This window comes from Vicia villosa, linkage group LG5, assembly GCF_029867415.1.
Source record: "Vicia villosa cultivar HV-30 ecotype Madison, WI linkage group LG5, Vvil1.0, whole genome shotgun sequence".
NCBI lineage: Eukaryota > Viridiplantae > Streptophyta > Magnoliopsida > Fabales > Fabaceae > Vicia > Vicia villosa.
Genome location: NC_081184.1, coordinates 68,804,408 through 68,818,403, shown reverse-complemented (window position 1 = coordinate 68,818,403; position 13,996 = coordinate 68,804,408). Strand labels below are relative to the sequence as shown.

Below are 13,996 nucleotides of genomic sequence, written 5' to 3'. Positions count from 1 at the left end.
TTAGATATGCGTTTGGTGAAGTTCTTATAGGTTAGGGCTTTGAGAAGCGTTTCGGTTAGGGAGTTAGAGGAGAAATTAGTAGAATCCGAGGCCGGATCTGTGATTAGCGGCGAAAACCGAGCCGGAATACGTGATTTGTTTTCATTTCTGAGAGCTTTGACGGCGAACCGACGGTGGCGCCAAAGGAAGAAGGTGACCGGAGCATCTCCGGCTCCGGCGAGGTTTCATGCAGAGTACGTTTTGTCCACATTAGGTGGAGAATCACGATTGGTTCTTTCTTAAGCCTTTGATTGATCTTTGTTTTATTATAATCATTGAGACTCTACAAGGCATGTTCTGATTGGTCAGGGACTCATGTTTGTCTTATTCATTTAAAGGACACCATGACCAATTGATGCCTATTTCCTTGCATGTGTATGTCACGTTATATAATAGTCCTCACCAATATGACATGCTGATAAAATCTGAGTAATGATAAAAATAAATGCACATGCTGGAAATGGAGATAGAATAAATATAGGTGAATAAAATAGGAGTGTTGGGCCGCATATGACTGGGCCTGGAAACTTTTCTGAATCACACCCCTTCGTTTCTAATGCACCACCATTCTGGATTGGGCCTCTGAGCGCTACTGCTCTTCGCATACCCCTATCCTGGGCCCAGCTCTGCTTATACATAATATTAGTTCATTTAGTTTTTACTACTTCACCCCCAGGCTGTTAATAAAAACAAATAAATTGATTTTCTTTGTGTCCTTTGTTGCACATTAATTGTTTTCCTCCCTAAATAAAATTGATAAAAAATGGTTTTTGACTAATTAGAATGTTAGGAACATTGTTTCATTAGAATTTTAATTGGTGATTCCTTGAATTTTGATTGGTTGATAAACCATAATAAATAAATAGTTGTTTCTTTGATGATTCAAAATTGGTTTCTCACATGAATAAAAAATATAATTGCTTGTGAATATTTTCATAAATAGTTCAAATTTTGTTCCTTTTATTTTTGTGAATATTTTCCTTTATTGTGGAATGCTTGAATAGATTTTTTAGAATAATTCACAACTTAGATTAGAAAATAGGCTAGTTCCCTTTCATTCTTTTTCTTTTCAACTTTTAAAATACTTAATAAAAACCGATGAAGATCATACCGTTGCTATATTTCATGGTAGGAAAAAAATGATTGAGGCGTAGGCCTCGATGTATGTTCTTTCCTACTTAACGGAGAAGAAATGATTGAGGTGTGAAGCCTCGATGTATTTCTTAACCGTTATTTAGAGAAACGATTGTGGCGTAGGCCTCGATGTGCGTTCTCTAAATATTCAAAAACAAACAAAACTCTTTTTGGTATGATCTAAGTCACAAATTAAAATCCCCATAAAAAACACCAACCCAAAAACACTTCAAAAAACCTAATAAATGGTCAGATTTAAAACAAAAGTGAGGAAGTGATGCGAGACCTTGTAGTGGGTTCTCGTCATCATGGAATTACCCTTAAAAGATACAAACCAATCTCTTTTTCTCCTTTCTAAGGGCAAGTTATCTCCGCTCCATTGCATCCTAGGCTGTCCCCTTATGCAAGAGCGTGAGCGTTAACGCCGCCCAACTAAAAAACACAAAACCAAACAGAAAATCGTGAGCCGAGCTACGGTAACTCTGATTCCTGAAAAGGATACGTAGGCAGCGGGGTAGGGCCCGTGCGAGTGCAATTCTTTGTTTTCCCTACATTTTGCATTCATTTCGCATTTAGACATAGACATAGATACACACCCTTTAGATAGAAACAAACATAGGTGGATACCATCGAGTACGATGGGCGTGAGGGGTGCTAATACCTTCCCCTCGCGTAACCGACTCCCGTACCTTGATTCTCTGGTCGCAAGACCCTGTTCTTTCCTTTGTTAGGTTTTCTGATATTCCTTTCCCTTATGGGATAAATATATTGGTGGCGACTCTGTTCATTTTTTCGCGAGCGTGCGACAGCTGGCGACTCTGCTGGGGAAGTTGCTAGACCTGTTGCTGGTCCATCCTTAGCGAGTCGATCCTAGCCTGCGTTTGTTTGTTTATTTACTGGGTGTTTATTTGTTTTTATGTCTATACCTTGTATATATGTTTGCATGTTTTTCTGCTTGCATATCATGTTTATTTCTGTTTGCACATCATGCATATGGATTATATTCTGTGTTCCTTGGGGTCTTCTGTTCTGTTTTGCAGGTGGGGTGGGATTGTTTCTATGAGGTAAAAGGCCCAATACCCAGGCCAGAGTGACACATAGGATACCTAGGATAGAGTGGATAGTCATGACGCCGATGAGATGTCAGGTCTTGTCTAGTGCGATCATGAGACCCACGCCCAGTCGAGGTCCAAATGGGGTATCATTGTTGGCATGTAGATGCAACAACATTGGTGCCTCAGGAGGACTGATAACGCTGGTTGCCATTTTGACCTACCCTGACCTAGACTACACCCGTGAGTGGGGAGGGATATACATGACAGGTACCGTTGGTGACTATTTGGTTCTGTGGGTGACTATTTGGTTCTATTGATGATTATGGTTCTTCTGGTTCTCTGACCTATGCCGGACCTTTGATCCTATGACATCTTCTTGCTCGGAATTATTGCCTTGATCCCTCTATGTCGTGAGGACCCAATCTGCATCATTTTCATCATAGCATGTTTACATTTCAAAAAAAAAAAGAAAGAAAAAGAAAGAAAGAAGAAAAAAGAAAGAAAAGAAAGAAAAGAAAAAGTTAATTCTCATTTGCATGTCATTTTTTCAGGGTATCCAGAAAATATCAATTTCCGTCAAGAATGGATAACAACGTGACCACCAACCGAGAAACTACGAGGAGCACACACACTTATACTTTCCATCGCGAGGGTATGGTTCAATTGGGACAATTGGGTGAATTGGTCACTGGTCATAATGAAACAGTGTTCAGTGACAATTATGGCAACATATTATCCCTTCTGTATTCGCGTGTCGACGAATGGGCCTTATCTACTCTTCTTCAGTTCTACGACCCAGATATCCGTTGTTTCACATTTTCAGATTATCAGCTAGCTCCCACTCTCGAAGAGTACTCTTACCTCCTCAACATCAAGATTCAACACAGAGTGCCTTTTGTTTGTGTCCCAGAGAAACCTAGGTTGGATTACATTGCCAACGCTCTTTATTTGAGCTTGGGGGATGTTCATGATAACTGGAAGAAGAAGGGTGATACTCATGGCTTCTACATGAGTTTCCTGGTTGAAAAAGCTCAAGAATTTGCCGACAAAGGAATTTGGGAGGCTTTCAATGCTATTTTGGCCGCTCTGATCTATGGAATTGTGATGTTTCCCAACATTCACAAGTTCGTTGATTTGGCTGCTATATGTCTTTTTATGGACAAGAATCCAATACCCACCCTATTGGCTGACACATATTATTCCATTCACTCTCGGCATGGTAAAAGAGGGGCTATTCGAGGTTGCTTGCCGCTGTTATATAAATGGTTCAAATCTCACTTGCCTGCTAGTGGTCCGTTTGTTACCTCTACTCAGAAATGGTCTCAGAGAATCATGGGACTTACTGCAAACGACATCGTATGGTATCAATTCCGAACAGGCATATCTGAAGTCATTATCAGGTGCGGAAACTTTGGTAACGTCCCGCTCATTGGGACAAGAGGATGTATTAACTACAACCCAGTTCTAGCTCTTCGTCAGTTGGGCTATACCATGAAGAGTGGGCCTTCGGATAGGGAGATTTACCAATCCGTATACTTTGAGAAAGGAGCTGACCCTATAGCGCTTGAGGAAATCAGGAAGGCCTGGAATAACATTCATATAGGTGAGAGATCCACTCTGGGAGCCAAGAATGCCATTGCTATGGAGCCCTATACCGATTGGGTTAAGGAGAGAGTCAAGACGCTTCTGTTACCATTCCCGAGGGTCCCTCTCTTGTATGCACAACCTCCGAAGATATCGGAAACTATGGTATCAAGGGAACGTTTTGACCAGGTCCGCGTCGCCAATTTGAGACTGAAAGAGAAAGATAGGGATATGGATTTGAAGCGCTATTTCCTTAAACAGACAAAGAATGAACTGGCCCGTGAACTTAAAATTCTCAAAGGAGAGTCTTCTCAAGCCAGGAAGAGGGTTAGAACTGAAAAGGACGGAAAAGCTGTTGTCGCTCCTGCTGAAGATCCTCAAAAGGTTATAGAAAAGGCTATAAAGGAAGAAAAAGAGAAGCTCAGACGAGAGTATCAAGAAGACCTGAAAGCCCACAAGCTCCGACTGGAGAAAGAAACCAAGTATGAGTTGAGGGCCATGAAAAAGAAACTGGAAGAAGAGACCACTCAGAGAATAGCAGTTGAGACCCAACTAAAAGGAAGTCACCTCCGCACCGCCCGACTAGCTGAAGAGAATGTCAAGCTCAGAGATCGAATGATGAGTGAAGCAAATGCACTTGAGAAGACCTATATCCCAGAATGCAAAGGGTGTGAAGAACTTAGGGATTGCTGCAAGAATCTAGACACACAGTTATTCCGAAAAGATGAAGTGATCCAAAGCCTTGTCAAAGGAAGAGATCGGGAGACGACTAAGAAGCTATTTGACGAAACAAAGAAGTGGAGTGACGCCCATTTCAGACAAGGAGGGCCTTTGTTCTACATTGAGATGAATTGATAACTGAATTTGTTTGTAGATCACCACCAGATTTGTTGGATGGGGTCTCTATTGCTCTTTGTATTGAAACATTGTTGTGTATGTTTGAACCTACTCGCCTTAGGGGGCTATTATGAATGAAATGAATTGCTTTCCGTTTTCACTTGATATCTCTCTCGTCACGTTGTTATTTGTTCTTGACTATCAATCTTACTTTGGATACCCTGAAAATGACACGACACATCATATGCACACATGCACTCATACATTCACATTGTCACATTGCATTTTTCAGGTTGTTATACAAGAAACTAATTGGGGTCCTTTTCAGCAACAGATTTCTTTCCCGACGACGAAGCTGACTTTCTTACATCCTTACCGCACCAGGAGTAACGAGAGAATCATGGAACAATTTGAACAGAATCAAGCTGCCCTCCGTAGGGATATGGATGTTATGGGGGAAAGAATGGCCCAACTTATGGAGACTCTCCATGCCGTTGTTCAAGGACAGGATGAACTCAGAAAGAGTGTCGCTAGTTTGGTCAAAGATACTCCTACCAATTCTGCTGACGGAGGGGTGAAAACTAAAGAGACTCCTATTAATGAGACACTTAAAGTGGTGGACGACCACCATGAGGTTATTGATCTTGAACACGATCTCACTGCTGAGTTGACCGAGACTGCTAAGATGTACCAAGCCCTTGAAGAACGTCTTAAGGCCGTCGAGGTTGCTAAAACTTCAAGCTTCGACACCGCCGCTATGTGCTTGGTACCTGGGATTGTTATTCCCCCGAAGTTCAAGGTGCCAGATTTTGATAAGTACAAGGGAGTTACCTGCCCAGAGACTCACATTCGTTCTTACTGCCGTAAGATGGCCGCCCATGCTGAGAACGAACCTCTGCTTATGCATTTCTTCCAGGATAGTCTCACTGGAGCTCCGTTGGAGTGGTATATGAAACTCGAGAGGTCTAATGTTAGTACTTGGGGAGAACTTGTTGATGCCTTCTTGAAACAATACCACTACAATACTGCTATGGCTCCTAGCCGTGCCCAGCTGCAGAATATGTCACAGAAATCTGAAGAGTCCTTTAAGGAATACGCCCAGAGATGGCGTGAACTTGCTGCTCGAGTTCAACCCCCCTTATTGGACCGAGAATTGATTGATCTGTTTATGGGAACTCTGAAAGGGCCGTATCTTCAGCACATGGTTAGTAATACTTCTCCTTCCTTTTCGGATGTGGTCATCATTGGTGAGAGGGTTGAGAACTGTGTCAAAGCTGGTACCATTCAAGGAGTTACTAATCCTAGCAACTCAAGTGGTAATGGTAAGAAGCCGTATTCTGGGTTTGTGAAGAAGAAGGAAGGTGAGACTAGCACCGCTTCTGTTGACCAAAGCCGAGCTCCTGCATATTCTGCTGTTCCGCCTCCTTATTATCCGATGCCTTATGCTGTTCCTGGTCCATATGTCCCTCAGGCATATGCTGCTGCTCTTCCACAACCATGGATGGCACCACAACAGCCTTTCGTACCACAACAACAAGCCGCCGCTCCTCAGAATCGTCAACAGAACCCTAGGCCTCAAGGTCAGAGGGGCCCACAAAGAACAAGATTCCAAGATAGGCGTATCGATCCGGTTCCGATGTCATATGCTCAGCTCCTCCCTCAGTTGCTTGCTGGTCAGTTGGTACAACTCCGTGAACTTGGACCTCCACCTAGTCCTCTCCCTCCCGGTTATGATGTTAATGCTCGATGTGAATTTCATTCAGGGGCCCCAGGCCATACTATTGAAAAGTGTAGAGCGTTCAAGTTGAAGGTTCAGGATCTCCTTGACGACAAACTTATCTCGTTCGCTCCTACTGGTCCTAATGTGCAGAATAATCCCATGCCTCCTCATGCTGGTACGACCAATGCTATTGAGTTATGTGAGGATCAGATCCTGGTTAATGATGTTAATGAGGTTAGGATGCCGCTAGCAGTTGTCAGAGAGTATCTTATGCAACAAAAGGTTTTGTGTGAACTACATGACTACTGTTTGCAATGTTCTTCTAATCCTGAGGAATGCACTAGGTTGAGAGAGGAAATCCAGAAACTAATGGATGAAGGTGTTCTTAGAGTGGAAAGGGTCGTTCCTGTCGAAAGTGTGGCTACTTTAGAGATCCCTTACTACCCTGCTGAGATATCAAAGACTCAGGGCACTTCTTTGGTCATTCATGCTCCGAGTACTCCTTTGGTCGTTCAAGCTCCGAGGACTCCATTGGTTATTCAGGTTCCAAATGTTCCTTCGATTCCTTCAACCTCGTCTATTGTTCCCTCTCCTGTGAATGATTCTAAGGCTGTCCCTTGGAGTTATAATGCCGTGTATATTCGAGGGAAGAAATATGATTGTCCTCCAGTGGGTAATTCGAGCATCACTAATATTACTGGCACTAGTGGCATTACCCGTAGTGGTCGGATCTTTGCTGCCCCTCCTCCGCTTCCTAAAGAGACCAATAAAGAGGCTAGTACACAAGCAAAAGGAAAGCAAGTTGCTGTTGATCCTCCTGTGACACGTAATGCACAAGATGCCGAGCAACTCTTGAAAATCATTAAGAAAAGTGATTACAAAGTGATTGACCAACTTGATCAGACTCAAGCCAAGATCTCCATCTTGTCTCTCTTGGTACATTCTGAAGCTCATCGTGATGCTCTGATGAAAGTTCTGGCTTCCGCTCACGTAACTCAAGACATTACCGTGCCTCAGTTTGAAGGGGTTGTGACCAACATTGCTGCTGGTAATTGTTTGGGTTTTTCTGATGATGAGCTTCCACCTGAGGGTAGAGCACACAACAAAGCGTTGCATATCTCCGTCAAGTGTCTGGATGCTGTGTTGTCTCGAGTTCTGATTGATACTGGTTCTTCTCTTAATGTGATGCCCAAGACTACTTTGTTTAAGCTGAGTATGGATGGGATTATGATGAGACCATGCACCATGAGTGTCAGAGCGTTTGATGGCTCCAGAAGGTCCGTAGAAGGGGAAATTGATCTGCCTGTTTTGATTGGCCCTCACATGTTCTATATTGCCTTCTATGTCATGGATATAAGTCCTTCATACACTTGCCTCTTGGGTCGTCCTTGGATCCATGCTGCTGGGGCTGTGACATCTACCCTCCATCAGTGTTTGAAATTTGTTGTGAGTGACAAGATTGTTGTGATCACTGGTGAAGAGGATTTGATCGTCAATAATCTGGCGTCATACCGTTATGTTGAAGTGGAGGGAGAGATACAAGAGACACCTTTTCAGGCCTTAGAGATTGTGTCGGTTGATAAGCTCCCCGTGGTTGAAAATAAGAAAGAACTCGGAGCACCCCTCTCGTCTCTGAATGATGCTAAGGCCTTCTTAGAAGCTGGTACTCCCCATGGCGCCTGGGGCAAGCTGATTGATGTTCATGAGAAGCGAGACAAATATGGCCTTGGGTATCAACCACCTTCCTCTACTCAGCTCAGCATAATTCCTGGAAAGAAGGTGATTCCCCCCATTTCTCAAGTGTTCGTCAGTGCAAGCACCAATTCTGGAAGTCAGGTTCTCGCCGTGGATGATGATGATGAAAAAGATCTCTCCAGATTCATTTGCCATACTGCGCCTGGACAGGAGCTCAACAATTGGACTATCTTGGACGTCCCCAGAGTCACTTTTATGGAGATGTAATTTTCTTGTTTCGATAAGTCATATGCTTCGCCCTAAGCATTTTGACCGCCTGTATAAAGAAGGGCCCCCATGTTGTTTCAATTTGTTTAATATTGAATGAAAATCATATCTTCGCATGCAATTACTGTTCCATTTCTTTCATTTTGTTTTTACTTTAAAAACTTTTTCAAAAATGGCAAAGCTTTTCTTTTCCCTTTTCTTTTTATGTGTTGCATTCTAAGGCATAAATCATCCATCGTGCAGATCTGGCTCGAATTCCATCAAAAATGATAATGTTACAGTTCCACGTCTTAGTATCCTTGAGAATCCAATTGACCAAGCTGATGAGGATAGTGGGGAAGATTGTGAAGTCCCTGAGGAATTGGCAAGACTTTTGAGACAAGAGGAGAAATCTATTCAGCCACATCAAGAAGCCATAGAAATCGTCAACCTCGGTTCAGAAGAAGCAAAGAGAGAAGTCAAGATAGGTGCCGCTTTGGAAAGTGATGTAAAGAGAAGGTTGATTGAGTTGCTTCGAGAGTATGTTGACATCTTCGCCTGGTCATACGAAGACATGCCTGGTTTAGACACGGACATAGTCATGCACAGGTTACCGCTCAAACCAGAATGTCCGCCTGTAAAGCAAAAACCACGAAGAACTCGACCTGATATGGCTTTGAAAATCAAGGAAGAAGTTGAAAAACAGTTGAAGGCTGGTTTCTTATCTGTGTGTGAGTATCCTCCTTGGATTGCAAACATAGTACCCGTTCCTAAGAAGGACGGAAAGGTACGCATGTGTGTTGACTACCGAGATTTGAATAGGGCAAGTCCGAAGGATGATTTCCCTCTGCCTCATATTGATGTGCTAGTCGACAACACTGCTCAGTATTCGGTGTTCTCCTTCATGGATGGTTTTTCTGGCTATAATCAAATAAAAATGGCTCCTGAAGATATGACCAAGACTACTTTTACCACTCCGTGGGGTACGTATTGTTATAAGGTGATGCCTTTTGGTCTTAAGAATGCTGGTGCAACATATCAACGAGCTATGGTGACCCTTTTCCATGATATGATCCATAAGGAGATTGAGGTGTATGTCGACGATATGATTGCAAAATCCCAAACTGAGGAGGAACATTTGATATATCTTGAGAAACTGTTTGCTCGTTTGCGTAAATTCAAGTTGAGGCTTAATCCAAACAAGTGCACTTTCGGAGTGCGATCTGGGAAATTACTTGGATTCATTGTGAGCCAGCAAGGGATTGAGGTCGACCCTGACAAAGTAAGAGCAATACAGAATATGCCAGCACCAAAGAATGAAAAAGAAGTTCGAGGGTTCCTTGGAAGATTGAATTACATAGCCAGGTTCATTTCTCATCTCACTGATACTTGTGAACCCATCTTCAAACTGCTGCGCAAGAATCAGGATATCAGTTGGGATGATCATTGTCAAGAAGCTTTTGAGAAGATTAAACAGTATCTCCAAGAGCCGCCAATTCTCATGCCTCCGGTTCCTGGGAGGCCTCTTCTTATGTACTTAACTGTGCTTGAAGGATCTATGGGGTGTGTGCTGGGCCAACATGACGAGTCTGGTCGAAAAGAGTGCGCCATTTATTACCTGAGCAAAAAGTTTACCGATTGTGAATCCCGCTACTCACTACTCGAGAAAACTTGCTGTGCTTTGGTATGGGCTGCTCGCCGACTGAGGCAGTATATGTTGACTCACACCACTCTATTGATCTCCAAAATGGACCCGATAAAGTACATCTTTGAAAAGCCGGCTCTTACAGGGAGACTAGCCCGATGGCAAATGCTTTTATCAGAATACGACATCCAGTATGTCACACGGAAGGCCATCAAAGGAAGTGTCCTTGCAGATCATCTTGCTCATCAGCCATTAGAAGAGTATCAGTCAATGAAGTTTGACTTTCCTGATGAAGATATCATGAGACTGGATGATAACGAAGGACCCGAACCAGGAGAGCGATGGACTCTCACGTTCGATGGTGCATCAAATGCTATGGGCCATGGTATTGGGGCAGTTTTGACTTCTCCTCGTCAAACTCACATCCCTTTCACAGCTAGAGTATGCTTTGATTGCACAAACAATGTCGCAGAATACGAAGCTTGCATAATGGGTCTCGAAGCGGCCATTGATATGAGGATCAAGATCCTTGAGGTGTATGGGGATTCTGCCTTGGTTATACATCAAGTGAGAGGTGATTGGGAAACACGACATCCCAATTTAGTTCCTTATAGGGACTATATCTTGGAGTTGTTGCCCGCTTTCGAGGAAATCACTTTCAATCACATCCCCCGAGAGGAAAATCAATTGGCAGATGCTTTGGCTACTTTGGCGGCTATGTTCAGAGTTAGTTCCCCTAAAGAAGTACCAGACATAACGATCCTCCGTTACAAGGAACCTGCCCATGTATTCCCTGCTCATTGTCTCACTACTGAAGATGTGTATGATGAAAAGCCATGGTATTACGACATCAAGAGGTATGTTGAGAAGCAAGAGTATCCCGAAGATGCTACGATTGGTGATAAGCGAACGCTTCGAAGGTTAGCATCCAAGTTCTTCTTGTCAGGAGACGTCCTGTACAAAAGAAACTATGATTCAGTTTTGCTCAGATGCGTGGATAGACACGAAGCGGAATTGATCATGCGGGAAATTCATGAAGGATCTTTTGGCACTCACTCCAATGGACATTCTATGGCAAAAAAGATCTTACGAGCAGGGTATTATTGGATGACAATTGAAAGTGATTGTTATGTGTATGTGAAGAAATGTCACAAATGTCAAGTGTATGCTGACAGAATCCATGTTCCTCCAACTCCTTTGAATGTTCTGACATCACCTTGGCCCTTTGCTATGTGGGGCATAGACATGATCGGACGGATAGAGCCGCAAGCTTCGAATGGACACAGATTTATTCTTGTTGCTATCGACTACTTCACCAAATGGGTTGAAGCTGCTTCTTACAAGAATGTAACCAAGCAAGTCGTTACTCGCTTCATCAAGAAAGAGATCATGTGCCGATATGGGGTTCCAAACAAGATCATCACTGATAATGGGTCCAATCTTAATAACAAGATGATGGCGGAGTTGTGTGAAGAGTTCAAGATTGAACATCACAATTCATCACCCTATCGGCCAAAGATGAATGGCGCAGTTGAAGCTGCTAACAAGAATATAAAGAAGATTGTCCAGAAAATGGTTAGAACATACAAAGACTGGCATGAAATGTTACCGTATGCTTTGCATGGCTATAGAACTTCGGTTCGTACTTCGACTGGGGCAACTCCCTTCTCTCTTGTCTACGGTATGGAGGCCGTACTACCTGTCGAAGTGGAAATCCCTTCATTGAGAGTCTTGATGGACGCCAAACTCGATGAAACGGAATGGGTTCAAACGAGGCTTGATCATCTCAATCTAATTGAGGAGAAACGCTTATCTGCTATCTGCCATGGCCAGTTGTACCAAAAGAGGATCAAGAAAGCGTATGACAAGAAGATTCGGCCTCGAGAATTCCACACAGGTGACCTAGTTGTAAGGAAGATCTTGCCAATTCACACAGATCCAAGGGGCAAATGGACTCCCAACTATGAGGGACCATACATTGTGAAGAAATCATTTTCAGGTGGTGCTTTAATCCTGACGAAGATGGATGGGGAAGACGTTCCGCTTCCAGTCAATTCAGACTCAGTCAAAAAATACTACGCATAAAAGACCCGCTAGGTCGACGTACCTAGGCAAAAATAAGGGCATCCCGGCAAACCAAAAGGGTTTGGGCAAAAATTAGGGATAAAACAAAAAAAGAGAATAACCCGCTAAGTTGAAAACCCGAAAGGGCGACTTAGGCAAAAAAAGGGCATCCCGCTGGATTGAAAACCCGAAAGGGCGATCCAGGCAAAAGTTAGGGATCAAAAGCGAGAGGCTGCAGTCTGAATATCTTTCACAAAGACCACTATACGCCCTTGGCAGAACGGATGGATCAATCCAACCATTACCCTTCTGAAGCAAAGCATTGAGAGGATCGAGGATATGGGAACTGTAGCAATATCAGTTTTAATGGAAATCCGAGCATTTCTCTTTGCCATTTCACTCTTTGCATTTTATTTTCTTTTTCGCAACTACCTCATTGAGGAGTTGCTTCCTTGTACAGAAGCCTATTCACAGGCATTCCATCAATAAAATGATCTTTTGAGGCAAAAGCTTTCTCCCTTTCTTTTTCGCATGCGAGATGTGATTTAATTCGTTATTAAACATTGCATTGAAAGCGTGGGGGCAATAATCACAAAAATCAAAACGAAACATGATGTTACATAAACATAAAAGTGCTCTAAGGGGCACCATTTGCATCCAAACGTTGTTTTCTGTGCAGGTTGCAGGTTCTAGCCATCTTCTTGGCTCATGATGTGTCACCAAGGTCATCATCATCCCACGTGAAAATTCCAGAGTATAATTCATCAGTACTGGTGAGCATGGGGCACCTGAAAAAGGTCCATATCCCTCTTCCACATGACAGATGAAGAGCGGTCTCTCAAGACTCGTGATTCCCCAAGCAGCTTAGGATGTAAGGAAAGTCGAGCAAGATCATTTCATCCCCAGCAGGGCTATGTTCCAACCCTCAACGCAGTTACCAATAATCTTTGGTACTGTAGGGTTTCGATATCAACTCTCGATGATGGTTCAAGATCACAAGCAACGGACCCCAGTGATCCCATTCCTCCGCCTCACCGAAGCCTTTATTTGGCACCTTGCATATAGTATTCATTGCATTCATGTTGCATCCTCAAAAGCGTAGCATATCCGTCAAAGCGGATCATTACGCCATAAAAAACTCAAACATGCATACAAAGCATAAGCCAGTCAGTACAAATCATCCCTCAATCAAGACAACCCCATATAAAAGGTGGTCCTTACAAACTCCGATTGGTATCTGCTGCCACATCACAAACATTCCCAAACCACGGTGCCGATACGAGGTTCCCCCGGTTTCTGATGAACGTCCGACACAATGTCTTCTTTTGTCCCCTGATGTCGAGTCGATGTTGAGTCATAGATCGCCACGAGATCTTATCCCCCCTAAAGTGTGGAAGGTCGCACGAGATCTTCCTTCGATGTTGAGTCATAGATCGCCACGAGATCTTATTCCTTTCCAAAGTGTGGAAGGTCGCACGAGATCTTCCTTCGATGTTGAGTCATAGATCGCCACGAGATCTTATTCCTTTCCAAAGTGTGGAAGGTCGCACGAGATCTTCCTTCGATGTTGAGTCATAGATCGCCACGAGATCTTATTCCTTTCCAAAGTGTGGAAGGTCGCACGAGATCTTCCTTCGATGTTGAGTCATAGATCGCCACGAGATCTTATTCCTTTCCAAAGTGTGGAAGGTCGCACGAGATCTTCCTTCGATGTTGAGTCATAGATCGCCACGAGATCTTATTCCTTTCCAAAGTGTGGAAGGTCGCACGAGATCTTCCTTCGATGTTGAGTCATAGATCGCCACGAGATCTTATTCCTTTCCAAAGTGTGGAAAATCGCACGAGATCTTCCTTCGATGTTGAGTCATAGATCGCCACGAGATCTTATTCCTTTCCAAAGTGTAGAAAATCGCACGAGATTTTCTTTCGATGTTGAGTCATAGATCGCCACGAGATCTTGTTCCCTTTTCTTCTGTT

The 13,996-nt window shown here is 43.4% G+C and overlaps 2 protein-coding genes across 2 annotated transcripts; both read left to right on the top strand.

Moving 5' to 3' along the window:
* Positions 1 to 2,810: 2,810 nt before the first annotated feature.
* Positions 2,811 to 4,783, top strand: LOC131604802 (uncharacterized). The gene is made up of 2 exons (XM_058877218.1): positions 2,811 to 4,294; positions 4,687 to 4,783. Exons 1-2 carry the CDS (start codon positions 2,811 to 2,813, stop codon positions 4,781 to 4,783), a joined length of 1,581 nt encoding a protein of 526 aa, XP_058733201.1.
* A 2,219-nt stretch (positions 4,784 to 7,002) lies between these two features.
* Positions 7,003 to 12,028, top strand: LOC131604801 (uncharacterized; the record flags this gene model as incomplete). The annotated part of the gene is made up of 6 exons (XM_058877217.1): positions 7,003 to 7,769; positions 7,979 to 7,997; positions 8,840 to 10,316; positions 10,392 to 11,084; positions 11,172 to 11,517; positions 11,626 to 12,028. Coding segments are annotated over exons 1-6 (3,372 nt in total), but the record flags the coding sequence as incomplete, so codon positions are not given.
* Positions 12,029 to 13,996: the final 1,968 nt, after the last annotated feature.